This window comes from Lontra canadensis, unplaced genomic scaffold (assembly GCF_010015895.1).
Source record: "Lontra canadensis isolate GAN:19392208 unplaced genomic scaffold, GSC_riverotter_1.0 scaffold249, whole genome shotgun sequence".
NCBI classification, from domain to species: Eukaryota; Metazoa; Chordata; class Mammalia; order Carnivora; family Mustelidae; genus Lontra; species Lontra canadensis.
In genome coordinates, this window is record NW_022631243.1 from 71,401 (window position 1) to 82,444 (window position 11,044).

General features: G+C 33.5%; 1 protein-coding gene across 3 annotated transcripts in view; it reads left to right on the plus strand.

Annotated features, from left to right (window-relative positions):
* The window catches only part of LOC116862501 (importin subunit alpha-3), a 55,890-nt gene extending 45,069 nt beyond the window's left edge, over nucleotides 1–10,821 (plus strand). For all 3 annotated transcript variants that reach the window (XM_032849818.1, XM_032849821.1, XM_032849819.1), the window contains 5 exons: nucleotides 70–174; nucleotides 3,709–3,780; nucleotides 4,987–5,149; nucleotides 7,760–7,854; nucleotides 10,240–10,821. In XM_032849818.1, the coding sequence (XP_032705709.1) occupies nucleotides 70–174; nucleotides 3,709–3,780; nucleotides 4,987–5,149; nucleotides 7,760–7,854; nucleotides 10,240–10,338 (534 nt within the window). In that variant the 3' untranslated portion in view covers nucleotides 10,339–10,821. The remainder of the gene's footprint in view (nucleotides 1–69; nucleotides 175–3,708; nucleotides 3,781–4,986; nucleotides 5,150–7,759; nucleotides 7,855–10,239) is intronic.
* Nucleotides 10,822–11,044: the final 223 nt, after the last annotated feature.

Consider the following 11,044-nt stretch of genomic DNA (forward strand, 5'->3'; position numbering starts at 1 on the left):
TAGTGAATTTAGTTCAGATGTAGATTTTAATTTTTAATGAGAAATATTCAAGGGGTCCTTGTTCTGCAGGAAGCAGTGTGGTTCCTCTCTAACATCACCGCAGGAAATCAGCAGCAGGTTCAGGCAGTAATTGATGCCAATCTTGTACCGATGATAATACACCTTTTGGATAAGGTAAGAAAATCATCTTGTATTATAATCTGAGTAAGAGGAAAATGATTTAAATTTAATAAATTATGTGAATATATGCCTCTGTTTAATTAGAACCTATACAGTGGCATAAATACTACAGTAAAGTAGTAGTAACGTGAAAACTTTGAACCTAGCAGTTTTTATATATAAAAAACACATTTCTTTTTAGGAACCCCTAGCCCTTCTTCTGTATCATTCCTTTACCAATAATTACTATTACTCTGGGATTTATTAAAAATACATTATTATTTTTAAAAAACTCATTACTGATGATAATATTCAAAATTATAATTGTTACTGCTGATTATAAATGCTTACGTACTATTCTCACTCCACATCTATTACTTCATGTAATACTACAACTCCATGAGCTTAAGAATTATCCCTTTTTGACAGATGAAGAAACTATGATATAGACAAATTGTCCAAAATCAAACAGTAAGTAAGTGTGCTATTTAATCATATGCTGTATCATCTCTCATACTTACATTAATGTTTGGGAAAGAGACAATTTAAAATGTCACAGTCACAGCACGAGGGTTTTTTCTGAACATTGATCTGTAATTAGAAGATAACTCTATCTTCTTTTCCTCCATGTGTTCTACAGACTGGTAGCAAAGGCTTAGTTTCCTATAAACTGGTAGATCTGGTTCAGTTTTTTAGGCAAGGCTTAATGTATTATTCTGTATTTCCTAATGATTCACATCAGAAGACCTATACTGTTTTAACCTTATCTCCAGATGTCCTACATCTGTCCTCTTCAAATTGATGAGTAAGCTCAGGTGCACATGAGCCTGCTCCAACTAATTGTTATAAACCTGTCCATTGGTCTTTGCCTAGTGGTTTTCAGGTAGTGATTAATGATGATTGTGTGGATCCCTTATTTTATTAGGAACTGCAAAATGGTGACTTTCTAATTCTGTCATTCTTTATGTATTAACTGTGATTTCTCAATAGAAAGCTTTTTTCTTTATCACCTATTGGTTTACTCTGAAATATGTTTCATATAAGAAAAGCAAGATAAATTCTCATCACTTAGTTTTTGTTTTGTTGTTTTGGGGGTGTGTGTGTGTGTAAGTAGGCTCCATGCAGGGCTTGAACATTCAACCCTGAGATCAAGACCTGAGCTGAGATGAAAAATCATATGCCTAACAGACTGAGCCACCCAGGCATCCCATTATTCACTTAGTTTTTAGAATAACATGGTTCTCTAACAACCTCAAAAGGATACTAGGGGGTAGTTCTTAGTGTTATTAGGAAATTAGGAATTTTTATCTGTATTTTGTACGTTTTTGACCATTGTAGTTATTTTTTCTAACACTAAGATTGTCCCTAACCAATGGAAACCTCTTAAATTTAGCGCCTGAGTCTTTTTTACATCACCTTAGTAGTTTTTGAGAGCTTCTTACCTTTGGAATATGACATAGTTCTCAAGCTTCTTTTATGTATTTTCTGACCTAGACTCTCCAGGGTGTCCTTTTAGATAGCAGATAGTATATAAGTGTCATAGTTCAGGTCGTAAGGATGATAATTGCTACAAGGTTGTCATTGTTTCTAGGCCTGAGTGAACAAAATGGGTGATAATATGTTTGTTTTTGTTTTTGTTTTTAGAAAATAGGAAATAGGGATGCCTGACTGGCTCAGTCAGTCAGTAGAGCATATGACTCTTTATTTTCAGGATCATGAGTTCAAGCCCCACATTGGGCATGAAGCCTACTTTAAAAAAAAAGAAACAAGTAGGAAATATATAGTAATTTTGTGAACATGAGAATTCATAAGAAACAAATCATGAATGAAAAAATATCAAATATCACTGGGTATTTAAGATAAGCTTTTTATTCTTTGATTTGTAGTTTTATCTCTTATGTTGGAAATCCTTCTAAAATATTACAATATATATTGAGATACATAAAATTTATCAAAATAAGATCACATTGCCACTAACAACATGACTACTTCACTGTTAAGATTTCCTTGAAAGATTTTGTTTTTAGGATGTATTCCATCAGTGATGTCCTTAAAATGGTGGTGTGTCACTTGAAATAATTTTTGTATATGTGATTAAGTCACCAACTTGGTATACAGTTAGGTTATTTATTTCTGTTTCTTTCTTTTTTTTTTTTTTTTTTTTTAAGATTTTATTTATTTGACAGAGATCACAAGTAGGCAGAGAGACAGGAAGGAAAGCAGGCTCCCTGCTGAGCAGAGAGCCCAATGCCAGGACACTGGGATCATGACCTGAGCCGAAGGCAGAGGCTTCAACTGAGCCACCCAGGCGCCCCTCTGTTTGTTTCTTATTTGGGGAAATTACTTTAGTATTTTTGTTTGTTTGGGGTTTTTTGGTTATATAAAGGCATATATGTAAATTTTGCTGTATAGTATTATTCCCTTTCTGTAAGGATTGTACCATTTTACAGTCCTACCAGCCTCACTGATAGATATTTTGCATTTTATCAGTCTGATATATAAAAATAGATATCCCACTACAGTATTAATTTTTGTTACTCATATATATAAGTTTTTTTCTTAATTGTAAGCATTTTTCCAGGTTGCTAGTCTTCTTTATATTTAAAAACAGGTCGTTATTCTATTTAGCAGATATATTGTAGTTGTTTATTCCACTGTTGTTGAGAATTCTGATTGCTTTTACTTTTTTTTTTTTTTTTAAGATTTTATTTATTTATTCGACAGAGATCATAAGCAGGCAGAGAGGCAGGCAGAGAGAGAGGAGGAAGCAGGCTCCCTGCTGAGCAGAGAGCCCCTTGCGGGGCTCGATCCCAGGACTCTGAGATCACGACCCGAGCCGAAGGCAGCGGCCTAACCCACTGAGCCACCCAGGCGCCCCTGCTTTTACTTTTTGACTAATGTGCTACTAAGATAATATCTAGAAGGATACATAATACTCCTTAGCTTTAAATTATTTCTTGTTAAGTTCTCAGAGATTCTCACCTCTGAGAACCTCATGTAGTCATTAGATGTATTACTAAGTTTATTACTGAATCATAAAATGACTTTTAAAATGATTTTTAAGTATATTTTTTCAATTTGTACTTGAAAGGTAATGTAGGAGGGTAATGTTTTTATATAATAGTCTCATTAATGGTGGAAATCATGATTTTTAAAACTTTGTTTTATGTTTAAAAGAATTACTTGACATTTCTTTGATTAAATTGAAATGTATGTGGTTTTTTTTTGTTTTGTTTTGTTTTACTTCTTATTTTATCACTCACTTCATTTAATCTGACTTAATTGAACAGTAATACCAAGTCAGTTTGTTGCCAGGAGAGTTTACAAAAGGGAGTCTGCATTTGTTTAGGGTAAATGTGTTGTTTTTTTGTTTGTTTGTTTGGTTTGGTTTAGGGTAAATTGAATTCAAAATCTTCTCTTACATAAAAATTATGTATGCATATAGAAAGGCTAGAAAAAACCTGGAGAAATAAGCAGTTGAGTATAATTTCAGACAACATTTTTCATCAGTTTAAACTATGTTGCAATTTGTATCCTTGGCTTTTACAGGGGGATTTTGGCACTCAGAAAGAAGCTGCTTGGGCCATAAGTAACTTAACCATTAGTGGGAGGAAAGATCAAGTAAGTTCAGCTCTTACTTATTTCTCAAAACGGGTAAAATAACAGTACAGATAATTCTAAGATTTAGAGTTCAATTAAATCATAATATAAAATAGTAGCAAGATAACAGGCATTCTGTGATTTCTTTTCCCCCCCATATAAAAGGGTCACCTTGACTTCCTTTAATTATATTTTATAGATGAGAAGTGTTATACTGCCTTGGCCTACAAAATTTTTGTAGGTCATGGTAAGATCAAAACATATGTAGTCAGGGTTTATTTGGGTTTAGCAATAGGAAAAAACAGGACTTTTTAGCTTAATAGGGCAGACTGAAACAGCATCACAGATTCTCATAACAATTGAAGATAACCAAAGAGAACACAAACAGCAACAAAAATTTACCAGTAGTAAACAAAGCAAGGAACTAATGTAAACCAAAAGGCTAGGTCTGGGAATTAAGGAAAAGGAATATAAGGAGCCTAGGGTGTAAAGTTTAAAGAGGCACTCATTCTGGAGTTGTGTGGGTGACAAAGCTTAACATTGTGCCAACTGGCAAAAAAAAAAAAAATGAGTTTCAAAGGTTCCAGGTAAATTTCACAGATAGGTAAAAAGAGTGAACTTAAAGCTGGTAAACAATAAGCTGAGAATTGTCACAGATAAGCTATAAACTGGTAGTGAGCAATGAATCCACTTAAATCTGAATACAGAGCAGAATATACATACAGTACATGGAAATGACAATATAACAAAATATAAAAATGATAGAAAATATTACAGAAATATTATAGAACCAATTAAATAATGAATTGAAGGTGGCCAGGTATTTGAGTGTTATAAATGTTACAGCACTCTCACATTGGATACCATAACACTGAACAGTTGTAGCTTTTAAAAAATATCATCCAGCCTCTGTACAGATTTCATAATTTTTTAACCTAAAGGGGAGGAAGGGGCCTTTGAAAAGAGTACTCTTAAGGCAAATGTTTCATATGACGTTGAATGATTCCTTCATTTTCATTTGTTTTTTTCCTAAGTTCAAGAAAAGCACTACATTAAAAGGAGAAGGAATCTCATAGTAAAATAATAAATTAATCTGATATGGTCTAACATAACACGTGAGACATGTTTTCACACTCAAAATTTTAAAGTCAGAATTATTTCAGTAAGATCATATGGTACACAAACAAAATTCACCTATGTTTATTTTATCATGGTGTTTTTCTTTAGGTGGCCTATCTAATTCAACAAAATGTTATTCCACCCTTTTGCAACTTGCTGACTGTAAAAGATGCACAAGTTGTGCAAGTAGTACTTGATGGACTAAGTAATATATTAAAAATGGCTGAAGATGAGGCAGAAACCATAGCCAATCTTATAGAAGAATGTGGAGGTAAGTTTATTATAAGCTGTTATTTCACGCTTTAATGTTCTTTTTGTAGCTACATTTATTTTCTGACTTATTTAACTTAGCATTTATGTTCTTTTTGTAGCTACATTTATTTTCTGACTAATGTAGCACTTCTGTATTTTTCTGTCTTAGATTATCAAGTAACAGAATAAAGTAAATACTATATGCTATATGTACAGTCCTGCTCAGCTTCTTGCATATGCATAGGTATTGAATTGCTGCCATGTATTGAACAGGCACTGTGCTAAGGGTACTGGGGAAACAGTGGTAAACAAGACACAGTCCTTGCCCTCAAGGCATGTAGTTCAGTCATGGAGATAAATATGAACTGATTTAATGTGCTAATTACCCTAATAGAAATGTACAACAAAATGAAATACCTGGAAGAAGCAGGAAGTGACACCTGAGCTGGATTTTGAGAGATGAATAAGGATTTATAAAGTAAAAAGGGATGAGAGGTGTTCCAGGCAGAGATAACACCATGAGCAAAGTCTGAGGTGAGACCTAGCATTCAGCAAATTATAAGTAGTTCAGTGTTGCTGAATCACAAAGTATGGGGTAGAAACTGCCTACATATGAGGCTGGAGATATTGCCACCAACCAGGCCCCTGCAGTCTTACAACTTGGTAGCACAGCAGATTCTTTATTCTATAGGGCAGTAGTTCCCAAATCTGATTCTGTGCCAGAGCCACCTAGAATGTAAACAGCACAGCTTAGCTTTCAGCACCTAGAATTACTGTGTAGATAGAACGTGGAAGACTCAGTTGTAGCTGTGGACCAAAATGTGAATGTGACCAACCCGGATAAGCACAAAAGGAAGGTTATTTCTGACAGATGTTGAGAATTAAATGAAAGGAGAAGTAACTATAAGAGTAGGAGAACCATATTCTCAATTTGCTTAGTGAAGGTAGTTCAGAGGCTTGAAAGAAAGAAGTATTTTTAAAGTTACTAAAGTGACATAGAGAGCAACAGAAAACACATAGCTATCAAGTTAGGAACAGGAGGTGGAGAAGAGTGTTAGGGAACCTAACCTAATAGTGTTAGGGAAGTTGAGTACCAGAAAAATTAAAAACAAGTATAGTTTAAAATTTTTTACTAGTATTTTTTCCCCACATAAACATTTTAATTACTAAAAATTTTATTTTTATAAATTAAAATTAAAATCCAGATCTGAGCCTTGCCCTTACCACTGGCAGTAAGGCCAGAAATCTGTATCATATAAGCTTCCCCGATGAATTCTGCCCCAGGGTATCACAAGCCACTGAAAGATTTTACCTAAGGGATAGGTATCTTTAAATGGAGCATGGATATCAGGGAAATGAGACTGTTGGAGACAAGAGGCAGGAAACCAGTTAGGAAGGTATATAGCAGTCTGGGCCACAGTAAATGATGACAGGATTTAAGAGATAGACTTTGAGGTTTTTGAGATTTGATGATAGAGTATTGAGGGAAAGGGGAGCTTATTAGGCTTTGTCTCCAATTTCAAGTTATTAATTATCATGAAGTAAGGATACAGTAGAACAAATAGTTTAATTGAGGAAAGGCAAGTAATAAATTGTGTTTGGACATTTTGAGTAGTAAGTACACATGAAACATCTGGTGGAATTATCATGCAGGCATTTTAATTTTATGCTTCTGAAGCCCAGAAAAGAACAAGTCCTCACCCTATCATAGTGGCTAAATTCTTTTCTTTTCTTTTCTTTTTTTTTTTTTTTTTTAAGATTTTCTTTTTAAGCAATCCCCATACCTAGCATGGGGCTCAAACAGCCCCGAGATCAAGAGTTGCATACTTCACTGGCCAAGCCAGCCAGACGTCCCTAGCTAAATTCTTTACTTAAGGCGGGCTCACTACATAGAATGTGTAGAGTGAAAAAAGAAAAAAAAAAAAGAATGTGTAGAGTGAAAAATGAGCCCAAAACAACTTCTCCCATGTAAGGAATAGATAAAGAAGAACACTCATGAAAGGGCAGTTTTCACTTTATTTCAGAAACCTTAAAATTATTACTCCTATAAAGCAAAATAAGATGCATTTTGCTTATCAGTTAAGTTTATATATTCTTAGTAATATTTCTGACCTATGATTTAATAAGCTCATTAGTGTTTATGGGGAAATTCCCCTTCCCCCTGAAGTACTGTGGTTGATCTTGATCATTTTCCATAATACTTAACAGATGTCTTGACATTCATATTTATTAATCACCAGTTTTTTCATTATTTTTTTACATGTATCGTTAGAAAAACTTGGCAGAAGCTAGAAAGTAAAAAGAATATGCTTTTAACTTGTAACAAACAAAAGTAATCCATGTTATTATTCCTTATAAACATTGGTTATACAGTAATCTGAATAGAGAGGTGTCCGTTGCTTGCTTAAACATACGAATTTAAACACTCAGGTGGTTAACTTTTTAAGATAAATATGCTGTATTTTTGTGCATAAAGCCTTTTTAAGAAATTCACCTTTAGAATAGAGTCCCAAAAATCACAGATTTAACTGTCCCAAAATTGGGATTATGTGGTCCCAAGATTATTGTAAATTTTTTGTTCTTATGTTTTAAATATTACCATTGTTTCACTTCATAAAATTTCTTGCAGGACTGGAGAAAATTGAACAACTTCAAAATCATGAAAATGAAGACATCTACAAATTGGCCTATGAGATCATTGATCAGTTCTTCTCTTCAGATGATGTATTTAATAATTTTATGGTTTTATTAGTTTTATGTACAAACATAAGTCTAGAAATAATATAAGCTAGGACATACACTTTTTTGGAATGTAATTAAAATAATGTCACTTTCAGAAATATTTTAAAGTCCCTCAGGGCATTAAAAAGTACTGGTTCTAAGGGCAAAAAAAGGATTAAGAATTTTTTTTTTCCTTTTTACGGATTTATTGCCATTAGTAGTTAAAAATAGATGAGGATTTTTTATTTTACAGGAATGCTGAAGGTCTTTGCTTGTAAAATAGCTTTTGTTTTTTAAATCTCACTATTGGAAGTTCATAGTTTTTGACCACCTTCCTCCACTTTTCTCTGCTCTTACCCTTTACCCATGGTAACCACAAGTTTGATCTTTCCTATGAGCTTTTTTATTAGGATTCCACATATAAGTTAGGTCATACAATATTTGTGTTTCTGTCTGACAAATTTATTTAACTTAGCATTAAATGCTCTCAGTGTTTATACATGTTGTTGCAAATGGCAGGGTTTCCTTTTAGTCTGTAATATTCTACTGTGTATATATATCACATTTGCTTTATCCATTCATCTTTTGGTGCACATTTAGGTTATTTCCATGCCTTGGCTATTGTAAATAATGCCACTGTGAACATAGGGTTAGAAATGTCTTTTTAAGTTAGTGTTTTCATTTCCTTTGAATATATTGTTAGAAGTGGAATTACTGAATAAACATATGATAGTTCTGTTTTTAATTTTTTAGTGGAAATACTGTTTTCCATGGTGGCTGTACTAATTTACAGTCCCACTAACAATGCACAAGGTTTCCCTTTTCTCTATATCCATACCAGCATTTGTTAACTCTTGTCTTTTTAATGATGGCCGTTTTCACAGGTGTGAGGTAATAACACTCATTGTGGTTTTAATTGGCATTGCCCTAATTACTAATGATATTGAGCATCTTTTCATGTACCTACTTACTTTTTGTATATCTTTTGGAGAAATGTCTGTTCAAGTCTTTTGCCCATTTTTTAATTGGGTGGTAGTTTTTGCTGTTGAGTTATGATAAGAATTTTTCGACACTTGACAAATCAGGCTCTGTTTTCACTTGATGTCTTTATAGTTCTCAAATTGTATATTGTTAATAGCATAACGTATTTATAAGCAAAACAGTGATACTGGTATATTCTATAATAAATCCTTAATGACAATAGTTCATCTATATTTGAAGATACTGTCACTGTTATTTTTGTTAGATGACCAAAAATAAATTTGAAGGTACATAAAATGGAAACAGTAAATCATCAAGAAGGATAAGTTACATATAATGTAAGGTGTAGTATGCAAGAGTATCTTCATATTGTCAGTATATGGTAGTTGAAATTAAAGTATTAACTTATTTTTAATGTTGCTCCTTTGGAAAAATAAATCTAAAAGCAGCTATTCCTTAGAAAATTATGATTAGATATAGCCACCAGTGGATTTTTGATAATTCTCATGTTTTCAAAAAATAACTCATATTCCTTGAAACTTTTCCATATTATCAAAAAGTGGAATGTTACTAAGTATTTTCTTAAGTGTATATGATTTAAACATTAACTTGGCATACAGCCAATACTAGAAAAGAAAATCTGTGGACTGTTTCCTTATAGATGATCAACCTAAGTCCTATTTAGAATATAATGCTAGTTAAATCAATCAGAAATAAAATTCAGAAAAACATACTCTCTTAAGGGAAGCTTTTATCACATGTTCTAAAGTTGGATTTTTGGAAATCCTAATTTGCAGTTAGGTATACACAAGACATTACGATTTCTAATACCTTAACATGAAGTTCTCTGTTAATCTCTTAACACTGTGAAAAGAATAATTCAGATGAGCATATTTATAAGAACTATACTATAGGTCAGTGATTTTTGTGATATTTCAAAAAAGAACCTGTAGATATATCATACTCATTATAGCACAGCTATTATTTTACTGTTTTAAGCCCAGATGTCATTTGTCTCCAGTTGCTAGTAAAAAATTAACTAAAGATTACATTTACTCTCCAAAAGTGACAGCATTAAGTTTTTTAATGTCATCAACTTTTATCTATTTGCCCAGGTAAAAGGGATATTAGAGTATCCTCTCAGTTTGAGGTGTAGGACCATTTCCAGTTTATTACTTATATTTCACTCTTTTGGAAGATACCTATCTTGCATATTCTCTTAAGTTTCCTCTCATTTTGGTGTCCTCCAAGAAAAAGCCTTCACGAAGTGTTTCTAAAGAGGTGGTAGGACAATGTTGGCTCTCATCATCTCTCTCATAGTTTCTTATGGAAATGAGAATATTTCTATAATGTTATTTATGTAACCTTTAAAACTAATTATCACTTATTTTTTCTTTTTTCCTTTAGATTGATGAAGATCCTAGCCTTGTTCCAGAGGCAATACAAGGTGGAACATTTGGTTTCAATTCATCTGCCAACGTACCAACAGAAGGGTTCCAGTTTTAGAAAGATGTTGTGGAAGTTAGGTACAATGCAGCACTGAGATATATATATATATACATATATATAAAAAGGTTTGATCCATCAAGCTTGGCTCATGGGATCTGCTGCTGCATTAAATCGGGAAAGAAAATGTGAAGATTTCATTTGGAATCACAGAAAATGCCCAAATGAGGTCAAGATGGCGAGTGGGTGCGAGTGAGAATGAGTGGCAAAATGTAACGAAAACTTTACATGAATGCTTATTTAGGTTGTTCAAAGTAAAAAGGGCTACAGGTCACAGATCTTCAGTGCCTGAGAAGGAACATTGACTTACTCTGTATCATTTGAGGGGAAAGTGCAGTACTGTCATCTTCAAGCCTTGTAAGCATAAAAGAGGATACGATGCCCATATAAGTCAAAGGAAACCGAGCCCAGGCCTTGCTATGAAGCAGTGTGTGAGTGGACAATGTTGAATGAATGTCTGGCTCAGTGATAGGGAGTCAGGTTCATCTTTCAAATCTAGGGCTCTTCACTCATGAAGCAGACTCCTAGTCCTGGAGTGACTGTGTACGAGAGTATGGTTGTGGTGCTGTATGTGAACGCATGCAAGCTTGATTCGCCTTCAGGGGGCTGATAACAAACCTAGTAAATCATCAAAGTGAGATCATAAGTGTTAATGTACACTGGACATGAAAACAAAGACCGGTTTAGCAGCAGACATTGGTTTACT